The sequence below is a fragment of the Juglans microcarpa x Juglans regia genome, chromosome 6D (genome assembly GCF_004785595.1).
Source record: "Juglans microcarpa x Juglans regia isolate MS1-56 chromosome 6D, Jm3101_v1.0, whole genome shotgun sequence".
Classification (NCBI taxonomy): Eukaryota; Viridiplantae; Streptophyta; class Magnoliopsida; order Fagales; family Juglandaceae; genus Juglans; species Juglans microcarpa x Juglans regia.
Window position 1 is genome coordinate 28,925,068 of NC_054604.1, and position 15,850 is coordinate 28,940,917.

Genomic DNA, 15,850 nt, shown 5'->3' on the forward strand with positions numbered 1-15,850 from the left:
TAGTTTAACCACCACACGACCCTTAAGGTGTAAGTGCGATGGCCGCTGTCGGGGCCACTCAAGCCTTGGCACCTCCATGGTGGCAACAGACTTTCGCAGACATGGTGGCATAGACTCCTCAGCCTCTTCCTGAGGTACAGGTCCCACTATGCCAATTGAAAGTTCTCAAAGAGGTCCTGTATGTAGCTTTCACGAAGGAAGAGATTGATAGATCTGCCATCCCTTTTCGGTTCTTGCTGATCATGAAGTTCCTTTGACAGAGACCTGGACAACATTCGAGCTTTCATTCGGAGCAGATGGGGTCTCGAGGTACAACTGGTGATTTCGGGTATGCTTAAAACTCGCTCTGTTTTTGTTAGATTCTCTAATAACTCCGATTTCATTAAGGCTTTTTCGAGAGAGAATTGTGAGGTAGAAGGAGTGCCATATCATGTTTTTCAATGGAGTCCTGATTTTGATGAAGACCGTTAGCCACCCATGGTGCCGATTTGGATTGTTCTTCTTGGGCTAGCCCCTAATTTTTACCACAAATCTTTTTTGCGGAATATTACCCTGCCAATTAGCCAATTTATTCGACGGGATAATAGCACTAGGTGCGCTACTCGAACGGATGGTGCTCGTGTCTGCATCAAGATGGATGCCTTTAAGCTGACGTTGGAGTCTTTTTGGATTGGGATGCCTCATCTAGTTTCAAGTAGGCTTCAGGAAGTGTTTTATGAAACACTCTCGACCTACTATAATCGTTGCTACAAGCAAGGCCATAATATAAAGCTCTACAAATGGGAAGATAAGACAGAGGAAAAGGCACATGCAGCGGGAGGAAAGGCGAAAAAAGTGTGGACCCTGAAGGATAAACAAGTAGTTCTTGATAAGGGGGTTCATCATGGTGTGGAGTCTAGTGATCAGATTGTTGGGACCCAGAATGTCGAGACTTTACCAAAGGACCCTTCTGGGATGACACAAGATGCTAGGGAAATAAATTCTAGTGATGTTGTTCAGGCAGTTCAAGTGGGGGACTATGATGTTCAAGAAGGGGAAGTTACTATTGAAAAGCATATGAGTTGTGAGCTAGGGGATAAGGTGGGTTTCCACTATGAGGAATTGGTAGGTGCTTTTGAGGTGAGGAGTGAGAAGGGCCAGGATGGGGTTGTAATCGTGGAGAGTCCTTTAGTTCATGAGGATTTTGACATGTCTAGTGGTTGTCAAGAAAAGGGGGGAGATGGTAGTTGTCGAGGAGGTTGAAGACGAAGAAGAAGACCCTAGTGATACTATATTGAGGATGCACTCAGATTCTGAGGTGGAGGAGCATTTGGAGAATTTGGGGAAAGGTAAAGCCCATTTCTCGAACTCAGAGAATATAGTGGTTAATAGTGGAGGTACACAGGTAAGGAGCTCTATTTGGGCTAGAAGCAAGCCTGAAAAACTCAATTTATGACGTATCACATCTTATTTTGGAACCTTAGGGGTGTTGGTACCTCTAAGAAAAGGTTGGGAAGGTTGGTAAGGAAATATACGTCAGAGATTATTGTTGTGGCTGAACCTTTTTTGCCTGATAGCCAACTAAGTCGTTTACGACAAAGATGGAATATGGCAGGTTGTTTTTGAAATGAAGGTCTTGGTGGTAAATTATGGATCTTGTGGGCTCCAGGGGTGTAAGTCTCGGTGGTGGAAGCCTCGAACCAGTTTATTATGATGACCATGATAACTCATAATAAATGTTTCTGCATCTCTTTTGTATGTTAAGTGTAGGCAAATCGAACGCAGGGACATGTGGAACTCTTTGTCATCTAGTGTAGTTGTGTTAGGAACCTCGGTCAAGTCCCTAAACACTAAGTTCTCCATGCCAATGGTGGTCTTGTGATGACCGAATCCTTGTTCCTCTCTTGCTTGGTTCTTGAGCAATGGTGGTCAAGATGACCACTTGGGTATGGTGAGGTTAGGTGTTTAGGCTAAGATGGGTGTATGAGTGGTGGTAAGGGTCAAGGAATGGTATGGGGTACAATGGATGATGGGCGCATGACACTAGAGTGGGCTAGGGTTGGCGCCACTTGGAAGATAGGGTTTAGGGTTTGGAAGGTGTGTGATGGACTGCTAGGGTTTAGGTTTAGTGTTTGGAAGATGGGAAGGTATGTGGTCGGCTAGGGTTGGCCGAACGAGGCTAGGGAGAGATTTTAGGAAGTTGTTCCTAAAATCTAGGGATTCAATTTGGAAGGTGGTTGGCCGATTATGGTGAAGTGTTTGGGTCAACTAGGGTTCCTAAATTATAGGAACCTAGTTTGGTAAGTGGAGTGGGCAGCTAGGTCAAGTCCTAATAAGGTAAGTGGTAGCCGAATAGGACTTTGCACCAAGGGGGAAAGTGTGTTTCGGCTAGGCTAGGGTTTGATGAGCAAATCAAATATGGAAAGTTGACAAATAATGTGTTGGTCGACTTTTATGAATTGAATGGATTGGAAGAGCAACTTATAAAGAACACCAAGTACAAAATGAAGAGTAATCAAGAACACAAGCAAATACTTATGAACTTGAATGAACAAAAGCATAAACAATAATAATTCAAGACTTGATTCAAGAATTGCACAAGAATTGAATAAACCTCATATATTGATAAACTAAACTTGGATTCACTAATTGCACCATCACACTTATTCAAAGAATTGTAAAGTGTGATTCTCTCTTTGGGATTCACGAATTTCACCCAAAAAGCTCAAGTACAATGGCACCGGTTTGTGATCTCTCAAACAATAGTCTTCCCTCTAGGAGTTTTGCCAAAAGATTCTAAAGCAAATGAAAGATGTCCTATTTATAAGCAATACAAATTGGAAACCCCAATAGGTCCCTTGAAAATAAATAATTAAATCAAATTAATTAAATAAAATAAATAACAAGATAGTAGTTATGGACTAAGGCTAGTCGTGGCATGCATGGCCCATGATGGGCTAAGTTGGTGCATGGTGGTCTTCAGGCTGGTCCATGGTCAGGTGGTGCGGCATGGTTGCTGATGGTGAGCCAAGGTGGTGCACGACATGGCCCAGGCTGGTGGCCTAGGCGCTAAGTCTGCAGGGCATGGGCTGGAGCCATGCTCTGGATGGCATGCCTGGTGGGCATGCCACTGGCCTACTCTGCACGGCACGGGTTGGAGCCATGTGCTGGATGGCATGCCATGAGGCATGCCACTAACCTCGTTAGAGTGCGGCAGGGTTGGGCAGGTGCGCGCGCGCGTGGTGGGTGGACTGGCAGTGCGGCGCATGGGCGCGCGCAAGGGCCACACAGCCCATCAAGGAGCGTATGGGCCTGCGCACAATGACTCGCAGGCGCGCGCATGAGCACGCTCCATAGTTGCGCGCATGAGCGTGCAGCGCATGCATGCACGCCTTGCTGTGCACATGGGCATGCGGCGCATGGCTGCGCGTGCAGGCAGGCCCGCACTAGCCCGCATGTTGGGCGCCCCATGTGTGTTAGAGCACGGGCCAAGGCATGCATGCATGCTGGGCGTCCCGTGCGCGTCACCCCACGAGCCAAGGCATGGTTGTGGGCTAGCCAAGGTGTTTGTCCCCACCATGACTAGGGCATGTGCGGCATTTCTAGAGGCAACTCGACGTGGGGGTCTAACAAGTTGCCTCCATGCCTTGGGTTGTCATGGGTGATTTTAATACATTAGGAATGACTCTGAGAGAAGTGGAGGACGTCCTCATCCTTTCTCAGCGATGGAAGAGTTTAAGGGTTTTATTGATGCAGTTGGTTTGACTGATTTACGGTTTGAGGGGAATCAATTTTCGTGGTGTAATGGTCAGGAAGGGAGGGCGAGGAGTTGGGCCAGGTTAGATCGATGTTTAATTAGCGTGGATTTTATCACGAGGTTCCCTGCAGGGTATATGAAGTATTTACCTCGCACAACTTCAAATCGTGCCCCGGTTTTGATTAGCTTGTAACCTGAGCTCCTATCGTATGGTTTCCTAGCCTTTAAATTCCAACAAATGTGTATGACACACGAGTCTTTTATGGATTGTGGTGCTAAGGCCTGGGAAGACGGGATCAATGATTATGGTATGCCGAGGTTGGCTAGGAAGCTCAAAAATCTGAAAATTGCTCTTAGATTATGGAATCAAGAGGTTTTTGGTAACACATGCCACAATATTACCTATTTAGAAGATCGGGTGAAGAGGTTAGAGGAGAACTTGCAAGATGAGCATAATGAAGAAGTTGAGTAGGGTTATTTAGAGGCCAAGGCTGAATTGGATGTGTGAAGGAACTGAGAAGAGATGCATCTTCGTCAGCAAGCAAAGCAGTCTTGGTTAAATAAAGGAGAAGCTTTGGCTCAATTCTTTCAAACTTTTAACTCTAAGAAAAAAACAAAGGTTAGTGAGATGAAACTAAATGATGGTAGATGGTTAGAAAGTCTGGAAGAAGTACATGACGGGCTGTGGAATTTTTTAGTAATTTTCTAGCTCACAATGAGGTGGACCAATCTCTCATTGTCCTCCTCCAAAATAACCTATTGCACCTGATTAGATAAATCTGGATAGGATCAGATGGACACACCATAAATCAAGAGCTTTTTCTATTAGATCAACATATGCAGCCCTCTCCATGAACCAAGTCCACACTAACTCTAATGACCATTTCACTAATTGGAAAAAACTTCGAAAATTTTGAATCCAGGATAGACTCAAATTTTTCTATTGGAAAATTATTCACAACATCATTCCCACCAAGAAGAACCTTAAGAGGTTTATCCCCTTGAGGGAAGAGGACATCAAATGCCCTATATGCAAAACTGAGGAAGAATCTCAAAGCCATCTTTTCTTCATATGCCCCTTTTCAAGAATACTTTGGAGACAATCCCCTTGGCCTATTGATACCACTAACTTTGCAAGCAGGGGGATAAAAGACTGGCTAGAATGTATAATCAACCTATCAAGGAGACTGAATATCCCTGCCAGTGATAAGCATCATTTCCAAATTTTGGCTATCATAGCCATGGATAACATATGGTTTCTTAGAAATAGGATAGTCCAAAAAGACATCCAACCTTATGTTAGCAGTTTTGTTAATGGCACTATCAAAACTTTCAATGAGCACTGTTATGCATGGGGCACTAAATAGGTGAATGAAAGCCACCAATAGAGAGCACTACCTAGAGATCACTATGCCATAACCTTTGATGTGGCAGTTAGAAACTTTGGCAGTACAACAGCTGCCATCTGTAGAACAGAAGAAGGCGTACCAGTCTTTGGTCAAACAACATTCATCCCTAGCCAAGACCCTAATCAAGGAGAAGCCACAACACTACTTATAGGAGTCAAGGAAGCAATGGAAAGAAGCATTGGAAAGATTGTAATTGCAAGGGACTCACTAATCACCATACAACCAGTGAATGATCCTAAAACCACATTAATCTAAACTGCTCAACCTTTAATTTAGGATATCAGGCAACTCCTGAGCAAGTTTCAAAGTTGGCAAGATAGGAAAATTCATCAAGATATGAAACGATGCACGCATTCAATTGCGCAATGGGCAGCTTCCAATAACCTTTTATGGAAACATACCCTTCATTTCTATTCCCCATGCCTCCTAGACTTTCATAGTGGCAAAGACCGACCAGTATCTAATGTTAATTCCTTTCGGTTGTAATGTGCTATGTAATACTGTATTTAGGATGAACTATTTTGTACTCAGTTTTTTTCGGGTAATGAAGCTCTATTTGCGGGGCGGGGGAAGGGGGGGGGAGTATCAAGCAATTTACAAACTCCATCAATGCCTCAAATTCAACCAATATGTCAAACATTACATCAAAATTCAACCAATAATGAAGTGATACATTTAGCCGTTTGGATAGTAAGATAAGATGAGATGATTTTAGATAAAAATTAAAATTTTAATAAAATATTATTAGAATATTATTTTTTAATATTATTATTGTTTTAGGATTTGAAAAAATTGAATGATATACATTATTAAATAACATAATAACAAGTAAACTGTAAAATGTTTAGCTGTGAATATAAACCTGAATTATGACATTGTGTCGTGTTCCTATCATATAACCTTGTTGCAATTTAGTTGCATCAAGAATCAAGTATTTGTCAAATCCATCTCTTTTTGTTGTTTCACATGGCTATATTTGAAGAAATAAATGCACGATGAATACTTCATATTAACTACTATTAATAATCATTGCTGAATACAAATTTCTTCATAAATGATTAAGTGACTATTACAAAGTAATCAAGTATAACTTGTTTTTTTTTTTTTTTTTCCATTTATTTACATCACTGGTGTCTCTTGCCTTCTTGCTTCCCATATTCAACTTCCTGGCAATCTTTTCTATTTTAGGCACCCTTTGCTTCGATGGTGGCCTACCTCTACCTCGCACAACATGACGTACACATGGGTGACAATGGTTGAAATGAGGAAAGAATTAGGGGTGCTACCCGCCCCCTACGGGGCGGGGCCACCTCTTCCACGCCTCCCACCCCGCATGGGGCGGGTGGTGGGGTTTTCACCCCCGTCTCCCATCCCCCGCCCCTGGGATGCGGGGGCGGGGTACCCAGCCCCGGTGGGTGAGGTGCGGGGTGGATTAGGAATCCGCAGGGCTTTCTTCTACAAAAAAAAAAAAAAAATAGTACATTTTACTTAGTTTAAAATTTATTTTTAACTCTAAAAGTAATTAAAAATACATTTTTAGACCCAAATTATAAATTTAAATTTTGTTAATATGACTATAATTTAAAAACTAAGTAATTTTTAAATTTTTTAGTGCATATTTTGTGTAAATTGTAGTGTATTAGTTTTTAAATTATGTAGTTTTTAAATTTGTCAGTGCATATTTTGTGAACAAGTCTAACAAATTGTAATATATACATAATTTCTAAAATATAAATATGAATATATATTTATGTTTACATATAATATATATATAGATGTAAGCGGGGGGTCGGGGTAGACGGGGGCCCACCCCTAGAAAGAATGCATGTGGCATTGCCCAATATTAGGCTTAACAAAAAATTAGCCAAATAGACCTAAATGAAATCAAATAAATAAGTTCGACTGTGAACCTTCATGTAGCTTGAATAATCTGGATGAGTTATGTTTGATATATCCGGTAATTTCAAATATAAGCAATTTATGACCACAAACTTACATTTTTAAAGGGAAGGAATTTATAATGATGAATAACATAAATTCTCTTCAAGAAGAGTATACTTTAGTTGAAGACTCGGAATTGAAAGGCCTAATGTGATCTTTCCCTTTTTCCATCGAATGACGTGTTTTTACAAAGCTCTCAAAAACACTATCACACAAAACAAACAATAGTAAGCTATGACAGCTAAAAGACGTTGTTTATTTGTGCTCACAAAAATTGACATATTGATTAATTAACCTACATATGCAGACACTAAACTACATTTTAAAATGAGAAGCTTAATTATATGAGCAGACACTAAAGCCATATAAATGAGCAAATCAACAGAGTCCAATCTCCTTGCATTTTAAGCATGCCACATTCATCTAGTTGCACTATTTTTTTTGTTACTTTTGTTCTATGAAGTTTTGGCCTGATCTTAATCAAATTGCTAGCTATTCAAAAAAAAAACAATATTTATCATCAACAAGCCTTGCATATCATATACAACATGATTAGAGTTGGGGTTTAAATGAACGTAGGGAGGGGTGTTTCCAAAGAACTTAACTGAAATCAAACTAATCTAGTTTTGAATTTGATTTAAATGAAAGAGCACCTTCTTCATGATAGGAACGTCATGTTCACGATGGCAGCAACTTCTTCATGGCGTTAACTTGTTCATGAAGACATTAGTTTCCTCATGCTGGCAGCAGCGTCTTCTTCACGTTGGTAGTAGTAGCTTCTTGGACCAGAGGACAACTGTAGAAAAGAAATAAAATAATCACAACGGTGGCAGAAAGGCACACCTACGGGTGTAAAAAAACCAAAAAATCAGATGAACTGATCCAACCAGTGGGTTTAGTTCGGTTGATAACTGATTCAGTTCGGTATTGATTCTTAAGCACCGAAAGCGATCCTATACCGGTTCAATACCGGTTTTCATATTGTGAATACTGGTGTGAAGACCGGTATATATATTTTAAAATTTTATATTATATATAAAATATTTTTTCTTTAAAATTTTATATTGTATTATATATATTATATGCAAGATTATTAATTAATATAACATGAAACTTTAATCTTATTATTCATGTATATTAATCTTATAACTAATGAGTTAATCTCACTAATAAGTCAGACATTAATGAATTAGTAATTTTTAATAATAAGTACTAAATTCTAACAATTAAATTTAGCGTTGAAATTATTATAATACTAAACTTATGTAGCGCCACACGTGTAAACAGTAAATCAGAAAAATCGAAAGTTCTAATTTCGATGATGAATCAACCTGTATTAATTTTTTAATTTTCAAAACCGGTGCATGCCGCTTCGGTTCTAAAATTTATCCAAAAGGTTGCACCCCTAGACACACCTACCACTGAGCTTTGAATGGCGGCAGACAAAAATCGCAACGGTGGCATTCATACATTTTCACGGGACCACTTGAGTTTTCCTTTCCTTTTAGTGCTCATTTGGAATTACAATTGTTCTAAGATATTTTCAAATATTATTAAATATTTTCTATTTATTAAACATCACTTAAATAGAAAATATTTTTAATTTCAAATTTTTAACTTTTTCATCTAATTATTACCTACTCATTACAATTTTTCAAAACTTCTAAACAAAACACAAAAAATAATATACTTTTTTAAATTTTAAAACAAAAATAATATTACAAAATTATATTAAAATAATTTTATAGCTATATAATATTTTTATTGAACTTTCTCTCTCTTTTTTCCAAAACCCAATAAAACACCTTGCCTTAAACTATTTTATTACTATTTACAAACCATTTTACTACTATTAACCGATATTATAAGATATTTTTAATATCCAAACCAACCATTCGAATGAAAGAGAGACAGGGAGAGAGTCCAAACTTCGTACCATAAAGAACCTTCGTTTTATTTTAAAATTATTTTATTTAAAAAAATAAAAAGGAAAAACAAAATATTGGCGAGCTGAATATGTTAACTAGGGGTGTAACGGGTCTGATCCGATCCGGTTCGGACAAAATTTATGACCAAACTGGTATGTATCGGTTTTGCATTTTCAAAAAATCAATTATGCAATGGTTACCCCCTAAATCGGTACTTCTAGTTTTACAGGTTCCAGTCCGGCTCGGTCCAATTTTTCGATTTTAATCATCTACCATTAAAAAAAAAAAAATGCCATAAAAAAACTGCTCCCATGTAAAAAATCTGCTGCCATACAAAAATGGGCTACAAAAAAATCTGTTATAATAAAAAAACTGTTATAGAAAAACCTGCTATAAAAATATAAAATCTAATATAAAAAAATCTGTAACAAAATAAACCCTAAATCAGAAGCTGATTAAAGTTTTTACAATATGCAGTTATGCACATATTGATACCAATTCACAAAAAATACACAAAAAAAAAAAAGATCAATAAAAACTGACTTTTTTTTTTATAAGTGTTCAATAGACACTAAATAAATTAATATAAAGGAATCTCAAGTACAAGAATTGCAATGACAACCCAAAAGGGTAAAGTACCCTGCCTTTCGTTACATAGCACAAGAGAAAAAGCTTCTGGATTCCTTATATCAATACACACAGAATAAACATTAATAGAGAAAGAAAGATCATCAATGTAAGAAAGATCATAAAGAATACACACATAAAGAATACACTCAGAATACACACATAAAAAAATTCAAATAGAGAATACACACAATGCAAATAAACATTATAATGATTCAAGAAAACAAAAAACACACAGAAATCAAGCTATGTTCAGCTGGATGGGGAACTATACATGGTTATCCTTGATGAGGAGCTATGCAACATATATAAACCCTAAATCCTAAAATATAAATATAAAATTATACATTCCACAATTATAAAATACAGATTTAGCTTGATGGGGAGCTATACAACAAAATTATAAAATATAAACCCTAATCAAATTTCGAAATCTATAAAAAACCCGAAATCTTAAATCTATAAATTTAATAAAAACCCTAAATGAAATGAATAAATTAGTAATGAATTGAAACATTATAATGATTCATGAAGTAAATGTAAGATTTTGAAAATTAAAAAGCATATATATGTTCACATACCAATTAGCTTGCCTAGAGAGGGGAAAACAATATCTGTGATTATGTAGCCTCAAGAATAACTAGAAGTGGAGGAGAATAGAATAGACCAACAGTGTCGACGGCGAGGGGCTATTGACAGCGTAAGAGAGGGGCTGGCGGTGAGAGACGGCCGCGAGGACTCAGGGACTTGAGAGGTAGAGCAAAGATGGTCCGGAGGAGGGAGGTTCCGTAATATATATATATATATATATATATATATATATATATATATAATATATATATATATATATCCCCATTAAACGACGCTATTTTGAAAACTAGATAAAAGCAACCCAGGCTCCAATTAAACGACACCGTTTGGCATTTGGGACTAAAATTTAGTCCATATGCATAATATATATAGTATATATAGTATAGTATATATTATATATAGTATATATAGTATAGTATATATTATATATATATATATACTAATTTTATATATATACTATATATATATAGTGATATTAATATATAGTATATATATATTATACTATAGTATGCATTATAATACTAACTATATATTATACTATTATAGTGTTACTACTACATATAGTGTGTATATATATATATATATATATATATATACATACATACTATAACTCTCATTATGATATTAGTATTAGTTATAATGATTTAGTATAATTATATTAGTATAACTATAACTGTAGCTATAGTGAGTTTGTTAATGTTTATATTAGTATTTGTTAATTGTTATAGTGAGTTTAATTTATTATAATTATATTATTGATAGTAATATAGTGATAGTATTTGTACAGTAATTTAGTATTAGTATTACTATATCATTATTTTATATGTGATTATTTAGTATAGTGATTTATATACAAATTTACATATAGACTTAAAGTATATTATTAATAGTCATATAGTATTAGACTATATTATATTATAAATATTAGTATTAATTATAGTGATTAAAATAACTATATATTAGTATTTGTTAATTGTTATAGTGAGTTTAATTTATTGTAACTATATTATTGATAGACTATAGTGATAGTATTAGTATAGTAATTTAGTATTAGTATTACTATATCATTATTTTTATATGTGATTATTTAGTATAGTGATTTATATACTAATTTATACATAGACTTAAAGTATATTACTAATAGTAATATAGTATTAGACTATTAGTATTAGGTCATAAAATGTAAATTGTAATTAATATAAATTATATACTAATATATATTAGTGTTACTAATCTACTAATGTCTTATGTACTTATCAAAAAAAGATATTGAGAATTTATTTGGCCATCAAAATTTAGTAATAATATTTGAGTGATTTTCTTCATTTTTTGGTTCTTACTTCTTATGATAAAATGTTATTAATAATTTAATATATATTTTATGTTTAAAACATATGATTAATTAAACTTTCATGTTTAATATTAAATTTTTATTTTATAAATTATAATAACATTATCTTGTAAATAATTATAATTTATATTCTTATAATAATATAAATTATAATAACAATACATTGTATATAAAATTAAAATAATAATTTAAAATATATATTAAATAGTACTTGTCCGGTTTGGGCCAAAAAAGTCCGGAATAGAAACCGGACCCGTTCCAATAGGTTTTTCAATTTCGAAAACCAGTTTCGGACCGATTCAGTCCAAAATCAGGCCGGTTTAGGCCGATCCGGTCTAATTTTTTGATTTTCTGAAGAGAGAGAAGAAGAAGAAGGAGCTGAAGGAGGAGAAGAAGTAGAAGAAGAAAGAGAAGGAGGGGAAAAAAAAAAAAAAAAAAAAACCAAAGTCAGAGTCACTCAAACGTGCGCCCCGGGCTAATGCACACTGGGCCGGTCCTAGCAAGACTCACTTGACACGGTTTACGACCGTTTCCTGAAGTCAATGACGAAAGCTAAGACGTGTATACATAGAAGCAACTTGCCGTTCTCTCCACATATCTCTTCTTGTCTGCATTTACAATACACACACAATACTTTCTCCCAAACAGAATCAGATAAACCATTAGAAAACTGAAACCAATGACCGAAGCCTGTACCTATTCTTTTGTATTCTCTCTATTGTTCTCGCTCTTAGAAACATCCATTGCGCTGGACACTCTTCCTTCCAGTCAATCAATCAGAGACGGCGACACATTAGTTTCAGCCGGTGGAACATTTGAAATGGGATTTTTTCAGCCCAGGCAGTTCGAAAAGCCGATACGTCGGAATATGGTACGTGATATCTTCTGGGACCGTCGTATGGGTGGCTAACAGAGACACTCCGCTTAATGATCACTCCGGAGTTTTAACGGTCACCGATGAAGGAGTTCTTGCCCTTCTCAATAGCACAAATAATGTTGTTTGGTCAACTAATACATCAAGAACAGCAGAAAATCCAGTTGCACAACTCCTGGATACTGGAAATCTTGTTGTGAAAGATGGAAATGTTGATAATCCAGAGAGATTTTTGTGGCAGAGTTTTGATTATCCTTGTGACACATTACTACCGGAAATGAAGCTCGGAAGGAACTTGGTGACTGGTCTAGATAGATTCATATCATCTTGGAAGAGCGCGGAAGATCCTGCTCGAGGTGAGTTTTCAGTAAGGTTAGATGGGCTTCCGCAAATGGTTCTCAAGAAGGGGAATACGATAAAGGCTAGAGCAGGGTCATGGAATGGTCTTCGTTATACGGGATACCCGAACTTAAATCGGAATCCAGTGTTCGTGTATGAATTCGTGATGAATAAGAACGAGGCGTATTTCGAGTTCAAACTCGTAAACCCTTCGGTTTTTTCAAGATACATAATAAACCCATCAGGCGTTGGGCAGCGGTTGATGTGGTTGGATCGAACACGCAGTTGGGAGCCTTTCTCCACATCCCAGGCAGACGCGTGTCAAAATTATGCATTCTGTGGTGCACACGCTACCTGCAATGCCGATAACTCTCCTGCATGTGCATGCTTGGAAGGATTCTTACCCAAGTCTCCAAAAGATTGGAAGTCGGTAGATTGGTCTGATGGATGTGTTCGAAGGACTCCATTGGTATGCAATATTGGAAATGGCTTCCGCAAGTACACGGGGTTGAAATTGCCCGACACATCTTCTTCCTGGTTTAATGCGACTTTGAGCCTCGATGAATGCCAGGGATTGTGCTTGAAAAACTGCTCTTGCACAGCATATTCCAATTTAGATATTAGGGGAAGAGGGAGTGGCTGCGTGCTTTGGTTCGGGAAACTGAGTGACATTGATCTGTACTCTCAGGGTGGGCAAGAGCTATACATAAAGATGGCCAGTTCAGAACTAGGTACTTTTTACTTCTTTTTTCCTTCTAAAACATTAAAAATATTGCTCTGAATTTTGCTCTTTTACAATGAATAGAGTATAACTCGGACAACTTTATCGCCTAGTCAGCATGTTCAAAATTAGTACGTGCTTTGATCAGTAGTAAGATATATGCAGATTGAGTAGAACTCTAACTTCGTTTTCAGAAAATAATGGAAAAAAGGGGAACACCAGCAAGATAAAACGAGTAGGAATCATAGCCGGCGCTGTAGCATTAGTCAATGGAATTCTAACACTTGGAGTGATCTCATACATACGGAAGAAGAAGTCTAGTTTCAAAGGTAAAGCTATATTTTTAAGGCTAAGAAATTTCGATAGTTCTTCTTACATTCAATAGTTCTTCTGTTCAAGAAAATCGTGCCCAATTCCGTTCCTAATATTCCAGGAATGGCAAAGAGAAGACAGGAGAAAGATTGTGAAAATGAAGGCCTGAAGGAAGACATGGAGTTACCGATCATTGATTTGACAGCCATAGCTAATGCCACTAATAACTTTTCAACCAACAAGAAGCTGGGAGAAGGTGGATTTGGACCTGTGTATAAGGTAGACCAAAAATGTCCTCACCATATGTAGTTCTTTTTTGGAACACACTTCCTAACCTCTTGATTCTCAGGGTACACTGCCAGAAGGGCAAGTGATAGCTGTGAAGAGGCTTTCAATGAATTCTGGACAAGGACCTAAGGAGTTCATAAATGAAGTCAAATTAATTGCCAAACTTCAGCACCGCAATCTTGTAAAGCTTCTAGGGTGTTGCACGGAAGAAAATGAGAAAATTTTGATCTACGAATACATGCCTAACAAGAGCTTGGATTCCTTTATTTTTGGTTTGAGCTCTGACCCTTCTAAAGCAGGAAATTCTTGTTTGATTTTCTTCTTCGGTTAATGAAATTTTGTTGAGAATTCAGCAAGGTTAGTACTAACATGAAGGTGAACTTGGACAGACCAGGCAAAGAGCAAATTATTAGATTGGCGTAAGCGCATCGACATTATTGGTGGCATTGCCAAAGGGCTTCTCTATCTTCACGAAGATTCTAGACTGAGGGTCATCCATAGAGATCTCAAAGCTAGCAATATCTTACTAGATATGAAAATGAATCCGAAAATTTCGGACTTTGGCCTGGCTAGATCATTTCGGGGAGATCAAATTGTGTCCAAGACCCATAGGATTGTTGGAACATAGTAAGTAGGCTAATCTTCTCTTATAGGTGACCTTTAATTGTTTATGAACTTCATTTTCCTTGTCCTTACATAATATTTTGCAGTGGCTACATGTCTCCTGAGTATGCAGTGCATGGGCAGTACTCTGTGAAATCTGATGTCTTTAGCTTTGGAGTTTTAGTATTGGAGATATTGAGTGGGAAGAAGAACAGGGGATTCTGCCATCCAGACGACCACCTCAATCTTCTTGGACATGTAAGCATGAAGAACTCATTCTTGGATAACGTTACCTGCTCCATACTCCAAGATAGTATATTGTAATAGATCAAGATGGGCATATTAATGGAAATCCAACTCACAAAAATATGGTTATTAATTTGTTTCAGGCATGGAGACTATGGATTGTAGATAGAGCAATGGAACTGATCGATGAATCAGTAGGTAATGCGCACACACGGTCTGAAGTGTTAAGACTAATGCATGTGGGTCTGTTATGTGTGCAGCAAAGACCTGAAGATAGGCCAAACATGTCTTCCGTGGTTCTAATGTTAAGCAGTGAAATTTTATTGCCTATCCCAAGGCAGCCGGGTTTCTATGCAGATTTATCGGTAGCAGATTCTCCATCTAACAACAATGCAACTTATTCAGCAAATGGAATCAGCTTCTCAACATTCGAAGCACGGTAGATATTATCACTTGGTGCAAAAGGGGAGAGGTTTCTTTTGAAATTGGTGCAGTCAAAAATTCAAAGACGTGGCTACAATGCCGCCCCATATCGACCGCTGGCCGTACCCGCCCAGCGTAAATTTCTTTTTTTTTTTTTTTCCCTTTTATTTTTTTTAATATTTTTTAATATTTTTAAAAAATAAAAAAATATCAATACACTTAAAATCATTTCCTTAATCAATAAGTAAAAAAAAAAAATTTTTTGATCTGCGGTCAAATAGAGTGGGCAAAGTAAGGAGACAAAGTAGCTTTTTCCAAAATTCAATGCATTAAGCTGGGTCAAAAAGGTTTGGAACTTACTATTGCTCAGGACAGAAACAAAAGGAGAAAAAATAAAATACATTTCTTGATTTAGAGCAAGGATTGTTATACCGAACTCATGTTGTTAGTTGAGATAGAGG

The 15,850-nt window shown here is 36.9% G+C and overlaps 1 protein-coding gene across 1 annotated transcript; it reads left to right on the forward strand.

Moving 5' to 3' along the window:
• The first annotated feature begins 12,262 nt into the window (after positions 1-12,262).
• LOC121235508 (G-type lectin S-receptor-like serine/threonine-protein kinase At4g27290) lies at positions 12,263-15,424 on the forward strand. The gene is given in 8 exon segments (XM_041131855.1): positions 12,263-12,409; positions 12,411-13,527; positions 13,712-13,846; positions 13,951-14,108; positions 14,179-14,389; positions 14,507-14,744; positions 14,828-14,978; positions 15,110-15,424. Coding segments are annotated over 8 exon segments (2,457 nt in total). The 3' UTR covers positions 15,410-15,424.
• Positions 15,425-15,850: the final 426 nt, after the last annotated feature.